At 44.5% G+C, this 12,820-nt stretch overlaps 1 protein-coding gene across 4 annotated transcripts in view; it reads right to left on the bottom strand.

Annotated features, from left to right (window-relative positions):
* Positions 1-12,820, bottom strand: part of TSC1 (TSC complex subunit 1) — a 42,813-nt gene that overhangs the window by 13,812 nt on the left and 16,181 nt on the right. For all 4 annotated transcript variants that reach the window (XM_019639157.1, XM_019639174.1, XM_019639148.1 and 1 more), the window contains 10 exons: positions 12,537-12,721; positions 11,241-11,344; positions 10,032-10,184; positions 7,959-8,103; positions 6,473-6,627; positions 6,016-6,089; positions 2,903-3,078; positions 2,112-2,227; positions 1,678-1,789; positions 1,244-1,362 (listed from right to left, as the gene is read on the bottom strand). In XM_019639157.1, the coding sequence (XP_019494702.1) occupies positions 1,244-1,362; positions 1,678-1,789; positions 2,112-2,227; positions 2,903-3,078; positions 6,016-6,089; positions 6,473-6,627; positions 7,959-8,103; positions 10,032-10,184; positions 11,241-11,344; positions 12,537-12,642 (1,260 nt within the window). In that variant the 5' untranslated portion in view covers positions 12,643-12,721. The remainder of the gene's footprint in view (positions 1-1,243; positions 1,363-1,677; positions 1,790-2,111; positions 2,228-2,902; positions 3,079-6,015; positions 6,090-6,472; positions 6,628-7,958; positions 8,104-10,031; positions 10,185-11,240; positions 11,345-12,536; positions 12,722-12,820) is intronic.

Below are 12,820 nucleotides of genomic sequence, written 5' to 3' on the forward strand. Positions count from 1 at the left end.
CTGCCACAGGGTGTGCAGCCTACGCCGTCGCCGGCGACTCCCAGCAGCCCAGCTCCAGGTTGAGCTGTTGTTCAGCATCTTAGCTGTAGAGGACAATGTCACTGGCCCTCATATGTGGGATCCGAACCGGGGCTCTCTGGCATCCCAAGCCAGTTCTTAACCATCGCGCCACTCGGCCGGCCCCGGGGTCATTTCTTAATGGTTAGTCACAGTGAAATCGAAACCAGGGCATCTCACTTCTCGCACTGTGTTAAAATCCGCGGGTCTCCCTTGTCCTCTGCATGCACCTTTTACCTACGCGTGGTTCTATAACATCACACACTGGGCATTTAGAAAAGACTGGTTCACCAAGTTATCCATTCATTATACACTATCAAAAACTCCAATTATTAAGCAAGCTCCCCAAGGCTTTTCAGTCTCACCGCAGAAGTCTTGGGGGAGCTATCAAGCTCGTGGTGGCAGATGCCGGTTTTTTAATATTCTCATTTTGCCTGAGAGTTGGATTTTGTCACTGGCAACAACTGCTGTCAGTTGTTTATCTTGAAGTGACAGGCTCAGTTCGTCATTTAAGAAACCGCTCGCCATTGAATCAGGTCCGAATAACCACAGTGTGTACGTGGTGCTCCGTGAGCGCAAGCAGCCAGGTCGGTGCTCAGCTCGGACAGTCACACCAGCACTTGAGATTTCCACCACGCTTTGGAATGCAGTCAAGTGCTTTGTGTATATTTCCTTTTTTCTCTCAGAGAATATTACACATACATGTTCTCAAGCGCCAAGGCTTCATAAAATTAGTAACTTTTACTGCTTTTTTCTACAGAACACTCTTAAGTTAGGTTTTTGGTTTCTCTTTTCTTCTTTCAAACTGAGACAGCACAACAAGGAAGAAGGGTGCAATGCCCGCCGGGGTGGGGTGCATGCCTTGATTCACGCTAAGGGGCCAGCCATTTATCCACCATTGTTTCTGTACCACGAGTGCAAATGCCAATGCAGTCAAAAGGGCAACGAACAGCTTAGCATTACCACGAAAGCAGTCCCGACCCAGTGGGTTCCCTGCAAGGGTTTTGGGACCCCGGGGTCAGCAGATCACACTTAGAGAACTGTTGGTTAGTCTATTTTCAATAGTTCTGCTTCAAACCATCCCATTTTAGGGCAGAATTCTCTCTGGCATAATAGGCTTCACAAAGCAAGTCTGCTAGCGGGTCACTGTGCTCGGGCAGAGGGACAGCAGACGGGCTGAGCGTACCTTCTTGTGGGGTGTGGCTGTGGCCTGCGAGAGTGAAATGTGCACGTAGTCATCCGAGTGGCAGGGCGGGGCTGGAGGAGGGGAGGTCGCCGGGGTTCCCAGAGGAGTTCCTTTCCCACCTGCTCAGAGACAAGGACAGAACACACAGTCGCCGGGCCTAACTCTAGAATGACTGCGGACTTCTCTCCAGCCTAAGTGTTATGCAAAGAAAGGTGCTCGAGTTCACTTTCTGGGGATCTAAATCAGTCTTTTTTTTTTTTTTTTTTAAAGGTTCACTTTACATGTTCTGAAAGCCCCAGAGGTTTGTACGAAGTGTCAAAAACAGGTCTCCTACGGCAAGTGGCCCCCAACTCACTGTTAGGTCTAAGAGACAATTCCTGGTCATGAAAGGCAGGCCCAGACCAATCAGCCAGCCCAACCTAAGACATACATACCAGTTGTACCAAAGACTTTACTGTACGGGTGTGACGAGTCAGGCGGGACATTTCCAGGAGAGGTTGGAGGGGTGGTCATACCACAAACCACAGATGGGCTCCAGAAGGTAGCCTGGGAAGTCAATGAGGCAAATCAGTGCTGAGGAGTGAACCCCACATTGCCCCACGGTTCACATCCATGACCAGGGGCCACTTTAAACTGGGAAAAGGTTATCTTATTAAAGCTTTACAAAGAGACAAGCCCCATTTTGTAAGTCTAGACTCCTAGAGAAACCAGGTAGCCACAGTAACTTTGTTAATATCGCGTGTTCTTAACAATGGCTCCTTTGGAAACGGGCAATGTGAGATTTTCCCAGACCACACGCTAAATTCTGACCCAATGGTCAGCTTCAGCAGCAGGCAGAGGAGAAAGCAGGCACTATTTGACACCATACTTGTGGCGGTTCAGTTAACAGCCGTGTCGACGGGGTGCTCTGAGTCGGAGGCAGCTGCCCTGGCGTGCTGAATGACGTCAGCCGGGACGCGGAGTAAGGGGTGGAGGCAGCACTCCCTAAAACGAAAGGCAAAGAGCGCACGGGCTGAGTGTGTGGGTCTGATGGCTCCGACCAAGAGTATGGTCCTCTAGACCAGTCAATATTCAGTTCTCTGCATTGAAAAAACCTGAGGGGACTCCTGTCATCCCTGGGGACAAAGTAATATTCAAAAGGTTCCCTAGATAAAGCTCAGTAAGGTCTGCTGTCCCGTTGAGATTCAGGATACCTTAAATAGGCACAAACGGGGTGACAACTTCAATGGGTGCGGCCTACAGGTGAGCCTAGACTTTTCTATTAAACCAATTCTAGATTGTCCATACTCGTTCACACTGTGTCAGTTCTACAGCCCAGAGGGCCTCTCTACAAGTGTCTGAAAAGCAGAAAGATTCCCTCAGGAAGTGGAGCCCACAAGCCAAATATTTCAATCCATTTTCTTTTCTAGGCATTGAAGGCACATCCACGTGTGTTGGCGTCTGATCAGGTAAAAAAATCAAGGACATGGGACTACATTAAACTTGAAGGAGTTCATCAGGAGCAAATGGAGGCAAATTCAAATTTTTAATCTTTGGGAAACAGCTCCTAGGAGCCAAACTAAGTTTTATTCTAGGAAAAGAAAATAAAGTCAACAAAAATAAACAAGGCTTTCCAGAGACAAAGTGATAAAGCAGATTAGTACCAAAGTCAGTTTTTACCATAGCTATTCTGCGTGTCAACATAAGGGCTTGCGGTGACATCGGCTAACCGATGAGGAAAGCGGGCTGAGTTCTGGTGAGACACAGAATAGCCGTCTTCATATGAGGCTTCTGCAGGGTCCAGAGAGATTTTGGCACACTCTATCACAACATCATGTGTTTCTAATTTCTTCCACCTGTAAAAGGCCATGAAAGTCAAGAAATGCACATTGTAATCAAATAGTCAAACACATGAGAGTGCTAACTCAATGCCAGCACTGACCTAAGATGAGCACAGACGAAAGCAGAGCCACGCCAGCCCACGTATTCATCAGTGCTACCAAAGAAAGAAATTAGCTATTCAAGTCACAAACCTATAACCTCCCTATTTCAAATGGTTATAGCAACTTATCAGAAGCAAATCTGGTAACTTCATCAACAAGAGACTAGGCCTGGCCTCAAAACAGAACACAAACTATGCAGAGCAGCGAGTCACCAGGTGGACATCTCCTCTGGAACACAGGTAGTTAAAGAACAGGGAAACCTGGAAACTGCCAGGTAGCTGAGGCTGATTTAAGTCTCCCACCAAAGCCTTGGGACTCTAACCCATCCCTAGACCACAAATATGGCGAGAAAGCCCACGATGACATTTAAGGAACTGTCTAAAGATTCCTGTTATGGGATCCACAGTTTCACTTCGAAGAATTGCGCCTATGGAAACAGAGGTGCATCAGGACATACAAAGGTCAGCACAGCAGAGTTTGTAACAGAAAGAAGAAAGCGTAAGACCCAAGGGCCAACCAAAGAGCTATATTCTACAGACGAAAAATTACCACACACCATGAAAAACCACGCTTTCAGCAGATCGGTGGCTGCCAAGAGGGGGAGGAGACTGACAACAAAGCGCAAGAAGGGACTTTCTGGGCGATGAAACGTTCTTTTATTGTGATTGTGACTTTTGTCAAAACTTAAATTGATGAATTTTATGGTCTCTCAAGGACCTCTTGCTAAAGTTGGTTTTAAAAATCATGGTTTCAAAGATTAAATGACATAAAATGCTCAGGATATGATCCTACATGAATAAAGGATACAAAACTACTCAGAGATATACCCATAAACAGAGATATGACCACACTAAGAATTCAAATTAGAAGACCTGAAATTATGTGTGATGGCTTTTTGTTTCCCTCACCTCTTTAGTATTTGCCAGATGTTCTACAAAGCCTTAATACTTAATACAACTTTTCCCTGCTCAAGTAAAAACTTCCCTTCTTTTAGACAATATAATTTTGGTGGGTGAGGACCTAGGTCACGTTCATATATCCTTTTCCCTCCTTCCCAATGCTCTCAAAATAAACGTATTGTTGTTTTGTTCTTTTTCGAAATTGATTTTCAACAATTCAACTTATGACTACATAAGTACTATTCAGGACTGAGCCAAACTATTGTTGTAGAAACTATTCTACAACAATAGTTTCTTTTTTACTCGACTGAGTTTGTCCTGGAGTGTGACTTTTTCTGCTCCTTTTCCTCAGTCTTCTGTGTATCCATTACTAATTCTTCCTAAGCTTACTCTAACAGCTCTGAAACAATGCCTGATGTAACTTTTACATAATGAAATGCAAATAGCCTACCAGGATTATTCACCCTCTCCCTAAAGAGCCTCCTGCTGGGGCCCTCTGCTCCTGTTCTGTCTGGACTGGCTCTTCTCAGCACTGCTACACGGTGTTTATCCCGGGACTCCCCGGGACCATGGTCCTAAGTCAGGTGCACCGTTTCCTGGACTCTGGGGTCTTACTTGATTTTACTCTCGTTTTGGTGAAACACGTGTCCCAGTGCTTAGCTGAGAGAGTGTCTATGAGATAAATTTGAGTCCTTGCATATCTAAAAATGTCTCCTACTTGATAGGCAATTTGGCTGAGTATAGAATTCTAAGTTGAAAATCCTTTTCTCTCAGTTTTGAAGGTGTTTCAGAAACGTTCTGATTTCTGATCCTTACTGTCTTGGTCTTTTCTCGCTCTAAAAGGTTTATCCCTAAGTCTCAAATTTCACAGTTTTGAGACTTAGCAGCATTCTTTCTCCTTGATTAAGCTGAGCATTAAGTAAGTCCCTTCAATCTGGAAAGTTACATCCTTCAATTCTTGCATTGTTATGTTTTCTTGTATTATTTGTACTTGTATTGGAAATTTTCTTCTGCTATTTCTCTCACAATTTCTTCCCCCACCAAAGCTTTCTCCTCTCTTTTTACAACTCTTTGTTATTGGATGTTGGGCTTCCTGGACTGATTATTTTAAATTTCTCATCCTTCTTTCCATATTACTTATCTTTAGCCTTTGATTATGCTTTCTGAGGCATTCTCAGTTAACCTTCCAATTCCTTTTACAGAAATGTTTATTATGGGTATCATTTTTCAAGAGTTCTTTCTTTTTTATGACTGTTCCCTTCTGTGGCATCCTGACCTTTGTATATATGGATAGATACCTCATCTCTGTAGCTACTGTAGACATATCTGCTGCTCTCTGTATTATCATTGTTTCTAGCTCCCTTTTGTCTTCTTTACATTGGTCTCTTATCTTTTGTGTTAGAGCTTTCTTCAAAAGCCAGATGACCTCTGCCAATCAAGGCGAGTGGAGCTCTGTACGTGTCCCAGAAGATTCTAAGTTAATCAAGTAGACTGAACATACACATCCAATTGTACAACCTCTCAAAACCACTAAAAAAAAAGCCCGACTACCAACATTATCAAAGGCATGACAGCTTGCATCCATGAAACAAAAACTGGCTACTATAAAAAAAGGTACATTCAGAGAACTAAAGAGCTCTTAGGTATTGAAAACATGGTGGTGGAAATGAAACTATAATAGAAGGATTAAAAACTACAGATAAGAACATCTTCAGGAAATAGAACAAAAGAGCAGAGAGAAAAAACAGGGGAGCAAAGAAAAGCAGAGAACCACTCCAAGAGGTCCCAATTTGAAAACTACGAATTCTAAAAAAAAAGACAGAAACAATGGAGGAAAGGAAAGTTTTCACTGCACAAGTCCTTCAAATAAGACCCCAGAGGGGCAACTCCTAGACCACATTTTCAATCTCCCATGAGATTCTCTAAAATGCTGTCACTACAGTTTCCATACCTCCGAGGGTCCAGTTCATGGTCCTTGGATCCAGTCACTAATTCCGGATGAATTCGCACATGCTCCATCATTGGCTAGAAGAGTTTGGATTGACAAATTATAAAAGGCTGAATTTCTGTGGTATCTCCACACAACGGAATTATTATTTGACAATAAAAAGGAATGAAGTACTAATACGAACTACAACACGGATGGACCTTAAAACACTGTGTTAAATGAAAGAAGCCAGACACAAAGAGCACACATTATGATTCTATTCGTGTGAAATCTTCACGACAGGCAAGTCTACAAAGGCAGAAAGTGGATGGATCAGTGGTTGCCTAGGGCTGTCGGGGGGCGGGGGGAGAGGGGGGGCACGCAGCAGAACTTCTTTGCAAAATTCCTGAATACCATTTAAAACAAAAGTTGTTAAATGCAGCCTGTCTACACAGGATCAAATGAACGAGGGTTCATTTACCTTGACCACTTCCTCAAAAGTCTCCAAGTTCTCCTTCATGCTGTAGTGAGACCGTAGGAAGGAGACAAAGTTGCAAGGGTACATTCCATAGAGGCGATGAAAGAGAGCATACACGCTGGCGTGGAGATGGACAAGGTAGATTTCTGTGACATGGCCTGAAAACGGAAACATTGAAAGGAGACTCTCAGCTGCACACGAGATGGGTGTGTGCGAGAGACATGAGCCCGAGGCCACCAGCCTGGCGTTGTGCTTCCGTACATTCCCACCTTGCTCCAAAGATAGCGAGAATGGTTTCTCAAGCGCAGGTGCGGACACACCAGACCCCTACTGGCTCCCTACGGGCTTCGGACAAACTCCAATCCACTCCGAGTGACCCACAAGGCTCTGCGTGCCCCAATCTCTGCCCTGTTCTCCAGTCCTCCTTTAAAAAGACCCCAGACAGTCTCACAATACTGAACTGCTTGTATCACGAGAGTCACTCGCTTTCCCTAACTTGGTCATTACACGTCTCCATTGCCCTGGGAGCATCAGGTCTTGCAAACGGCACTGTCTTACCCTCTGTACTCTTAGTGCCTTGCACTGTGCTTGGTGTACAACAGGCACGCAAATATTTGGGGAACGAACAAATAAATGTATGAGAGCCTTTTAAAATCACTATGTAGTCTGAGCTATGCAGATTTGTAACTATAGAATGGAAAAACTCTTCTGAAATTAGCTTAAAGAGCTAAGAGTGGGACAAAGAAAACTGAGTTGATTAATCTAGGCTTCCCTACACCCCCAAGTGCACAGTATACATAAAGCTTCTCGTACAAGGGCCAGGCCATCCATTTTGCCCCAAGAAGAGCCCATTAAATAAGGCAGCGTCACATGAGCCTGTGCTGGACTTCATCCTGTACCGGAAGCCACAGGGCTCGCACACGCCATCTTTCAACAGGGACGTGTCATGCTGGGATCACCACAAGACCCTGAATGTCACGTGCTTCTAGTTTCTGAAGTGTTCTGACAGGGCCATGCTACCTGCCGAGATGGAGAAAAATCCCACTGCACTGGAAACGAGAACACTAATTAGGACATGCTGCGTTTTCCCTTCTCCACCTTCTCCTCCATATGCACTGAACAGCTTCTGAGAACCAGAAGTGTGTGTTCTGTCCCAACAGACCGGCGGGGGAAGGCAAACCATCCCGCTGGCTCAGGCCTAACCACTACAGCACAGACGGAAGCTGTTTTTCGCTTTACTGAAAATCAGGAAGTTCCGCATCCTACCTAAGAACTAATCCTTTAAGCCCACAGGACCAGGAAGGTATCTCAAGTCAAGCTGCTTCTTTGTGACCAGGGGACACACCCAAGCTATTTCCTCACCTGGCCAGAGACAACCACCCATCCCAGCTGTCAAATCCGGCCTGTCCTTCCCTCACAGCTCCCGACCTGTTCTCAGTAATGGAAGCTTCATCTGGGGGGGGGGGAAAGGCACACAGAAGAGCTTTACCTGGTTTTTTGAGGCACCACGACGAAAGACGTCCAAAAATGTCGAAGAAGTCGTGCAGGTGCTGCTTCCCTGCCTGTGGGATCATCGGCAGCATGGTTATCAGCACTAGGACGCCTGTTGTGAGGACGATGACATCAGTGTCCATCTGCACAAGAAACACGTGTCAGGTGCAGCCCTGGGGTGAGCGTGACGGCACACAGAGGTTCTAGATACCAAGGGGATCACCAGTGAGAGGTCTGCTCGGACGCCTTTCCCTGCCCATAAACCCCTCAGCGATTTGGAGGCACACACTGACACAGACTCAGCAGAAAGACTACTGAGGACCAGCCTGGCTGCAATGAGTCTGCAAGAACTGCTTCAGTGCCCTGGATAACGTCCTCTGGGAGAGGAACTTAAACTTGGCTTGGCAACTCCCATGTCCCAAAGCCTGAGGATGTCCAATCGACCAGCACGTGGAGGAAGGAAAGAAGGAGCTTTTTAACAAAACAAAGGAATGCTGCTGTTTTTGTTCATTCAACCAAATCCTAAAATATTTACCTTTTCAAAGTCAATTTTAAAAACACTACACATTGACAAGTAATTCCACTATTCTTTAAAGGATTACAACTCAAGAAATTAGTATAGCACTAACAAGTCTATTTCACGGCTCACCTTTGCAACAGTATTTAGAAATTAGAAAGTAAAAAAAGATATGGTGACCTCTGACCACGGCTGCAGTTTAAATATCAAGTCCTATAACTTTAGGCTAATTTAAGACACTTAATACCCAATGGATAATGAATCAACTAGACTAGCTACAGCAGCTCACCTGACCCATAATTAAATCATGAATGTTTGCCAAGTAACCAGAATTCAGATTTAAGAAATAAGATAGTAATCAAAAGACTTCCTTGCACGCTAAGACATTCATTATTCCTATTGAAAACGGAATCTATGAGTCTGGAAATCAAGTTTTAAATATATTCAGTTTTTACATCAAGCACCATATCTTTTGTTATGGCAGATACCTAAGAAGAACATAAAATATTGGTAGGAGAATCAAGAATACATAATGAGTTCCAGTAAAAAGGACTAACCCTAATTTTATAACATTCTAACCGAAGGCTTGGGTAATAGTCCAGGAGTGATTTTCAAGGCTTATCCTCTGGGAAAAGATAAGTAGTTTTGCAATCTGAACTAAGTGGTGTGCCTTAAAATTGAATTACACTCTCATCAATCCATTCACTTAAAAAATTAAGTTGTTAAAATTGTTCCTGTTTTTCCTTAACATTACATGCAGGTCGTATGGCCCCCACCAGTGTGACTCCTTGGAACCCACCTCTATGGATAATGAAACAGTTACACTTGTTGGCAGAGACAAAAATCAATTTGCACAGTGCTATATCAGATGAACCCAAAGGTACTGCCATCCTGGAACAAATACTACTGGATATTTTCATGTCTCTGTGAGGTACAGGCAGTTAATATTAACCACAATTTCTCATTTTATAGATAGGAAACAAGTCCAGGCACTAAAACAGATTAAGCAAATAGCCCTGAGTATTTCAGCAAGCCACTGTCAACACAAAAACCCTCAAGTTCTATTTAGGCTTTGCCTCCCGGTGCAGAAACACACACTAAGGCTAGTGCAGAAAAGTAGAATGCAACTCAGCAGGCACCTTCATTAGAGCTGCAACCAGAAACGCTCCTAAATGGTTCAGAGCCTGTTAGCCCTTTTTCTGTTGGCTAAGAGGGAACTCAGAAATGGGCTTCCCCAAAGACAAAGTAGCCTATTTTTAACTGAGGGAAGGCTAGACGATGATGAAATCCGAGAGGGCTGGGACAACGTAATGCTGAACCCATCTGACTGAAATGGTACCGTTTGTGCTTGGACAAAAGATACCCGACAGTCATGGTGACGCACTGAGAACGTACCCGCTAAGTACCAGTTCTGGTGTTTAGTGAGAAAAGCCAAATGCCTAGGAGTTTTCAAACTCGCAAAGTTGAAACCTAGCTTGCTTGTTTGCAGTTACTCAACATTTCAGAAACGATACTGATAAAGTCATTTGGCTGGAATCCTTATAAACATCATACCTTGAGACATTTTAGTAAAGAAGGCAAAAGAGGTGCTTGAGAGAGCTTATGCTTCCAAGATGGCTGCAGCCTTATGACGTGTCCCAGCAGGGAGAGGGTGGATAACCGAGAGGCGGCTTTGCCCACGTACTCATTCATTTTGTCCAAGAGGTGCTAAAAATGTGAAAGAACAAGGAAATATGTCTCAATAAAGCTGTGGGGGAGGGGTGTCAAGGGAACGCAGGGAAATCCCCACATGGATGTACGAAGTTAATGCAAATAACAGCAGTGAGGTACTCCAGCCCTACAAGTCTTTCCTCTGATGTAAAGCGAGGGTCATGCAGGTAAAGAGGTCAAATTCAAGGCTTTATAAACCACGAGGGAAAGCAGCAGTGTTGCGTTTGGCCTGAGCCAGGCAGCCGGTCTGCAATTCCTGAGAATGGGTCCCCTAACACAGGCCTGCCTGTGGGAGGTCACTCTCTTTGAAGTCCCAATAGGCCGCTTGTTACCATAACCTCTGGTCTCACGCCTGTGTGGTGGGTGGAAGCTGTGAGGGGACCCTGCTGGAAGCAGTGACTTATTGCTACAGTTGCCCAGCACACACGGTTGGCCCCAAATATAAATCAGGTAAAAGAAGTTAAAACTCGGCCCAGAGGAAACAATAAACACGATGTACTGTGAAAGGCAGTCAATGGCAAGGCCTTAAAATCCGAGGAAAGAAAGTCACTAGCACATGAGCTCCAGACTTCCCCCAGTCTGCCATTACAGTGCCTTGTTGGCTATCTACCGCCAACAAAAGTATAAGAGCAAAAGCAAAACATAAGGCACCTTCCAGGGGCCTCGTGCTGGGCAAGGGACTCGTCAAGGAGCCCCATTGGTTACCTGCACGTACAGACTTTCCCATAATGATTAGAAGTCGACGGCTCTAAAGCAGGGTGCCTTATGGATCCAGATGTCACTGCAGTTACAGTACTGGAATTACAGGATTGCTTTAAACAGCAAGAGCTGCAAAAGCCTCTGAAATGTTTTATTTTGTAAACTTTTCAGGAAACACGGGTCCTGCAAATTGTCTGTACATGTGGCTATAACTTGGAAACCTCCTCCTCTCTGGCCCACACAGGTGGCAGGAGTAAGCTCTGGGCGGGCCGCACAGCGCGGGTTTGCACAGACGCTACCGCACGGCTCGCAGAAAAGGTGTAGAACGCCCTACTAGTACATTCTAGCAGCTACCTTATCGTGTGGCTCTTGCAAGGTAGTCAGGATCTGCAATACCGGTTGAGAATTGGTTTCCAGGTAATAATCCACCAAGGTGTTTACAAGCATTGGACCACGGTCTGAATAAAAAAAAAAAGGCAGTCGATAATAGTTATTTCCTTTCACAGTCTAAATTTCCCACAAATAGTCACTTGTCACAAAATCCAGAACGTGTTTCCTTAGATGCTCCCCAAAGTTTTATGAAGCACTGTATTTTTGCCTCCTTACATTAATTTAGGTTTACCAATAGGATGATACCAAGTTGATCTGCCTAAATATGCATGAAAGCACATGAAATGCTATCTTTTTTATTTACAAAAATAATTTGTGTCCACTGTCAACAATTCAGACTATATGAAAACACGTAAAAGAAAAGTGAAAGTCTCCTCACCACCTGCCTCCCGAGCCACTCTGCAGAAAACACCCGAGTTTCATACATGTCCTTTCACATCTTTTCCTAATGTATAATCTCACACACACACACACACACACACACACACACACACACACACACACAGCCCCACGTCCATATACCCATAGCCTGTGTGTGTGTGTTTCCACTTAATAAGGTGGTGCAGACACCTTCCCATGTCACCACTTATGACCTTCCTGACCTCTTGGTCTCACTGTGTGGCTGTATGTAATTTAACCACCCGTCTACTGACGGACAATGGGCTTTTCCAATTTTTCACTGTATTTCATTTAAGGCTGTAATGAAATACAGATTCTTACAAGTGGACCATATGGTACACGTTTTTGCATTGATGATAGGTACTCCAAAAAGGCTAAACAATTTATTCTCCTGCTAACAACGTCCATTTCTATGATCAATATCTGATTTTTACCAACGTGGTAAGCAAAAAAGGGCACTATTTAAATTTGTATTCCTCTGATTAAAGAGAGGTTAAGCAATTTTCCTGTTAAAAATCACATATTTGATTTACAGGTAAAATGATATATCTGGGATTTGCTTTAAAAACATTGGGTGGGAGGGAGCCAGGGATGTAAGACAAAAGAATGGCAGGAACTTTGGCGCTGGGTTTGTGGGGCTCATGATGGCATTCTTATGTCTATATCTGTGTGTATATTTGAATATTTCCACAATTAAAAGCCAGAAACATATATAGAGTGAATCCACCAGTGTATGCTCTTTATTAATGGCTTTAAAGGCTCCTTAGAAGACGAGAGCCAGGATTTATGGGCAGGATTCTAGTCGCCTCCAGGTCAATCTCTGATTAGCAGATAAGCCGGAGACAATGTGGTCTTGCTCACCGGAAGTGAGGTTCTCTTTAAAGACAGCCGTGACGTCATCACGCACACTCAGCACGGAGGAGTCCAGCATGGACAGCAGCTCCCCAACATTCGCTTGCTGGGCCATTGTCTCACACGGAAGCGCTGCACAGGGTCAGGGCGCTCGTTAAAGACGCTGCAGGCTCTTCATTGGTGCCACTACCAGACTGAGAAAAAGCAAGAGGACAGTGTGACAAAACGGTCCCATTTTCCCCTAAAAAAACTACCTGCAGGACAAGCCAGAGCATGTGTTTGGTGCCATGAGA

The sequence above is a fragment of the Hipposideros armiger genome, unplaced genomic scaffold, assembly GCF_001890085.2.
Source record: "Hipposideros armiger isolate ML-2016 unplaced genomic scaffold, ASM189008v1 scaffold_3, whole genome shotgun sequence".
Lineage (NCBI taxonomy): Eukaryota > Metazoa > Chordata > Mammalia > Chiroptera > Hipposideridae > Hipposideros > Hipposideros armiger.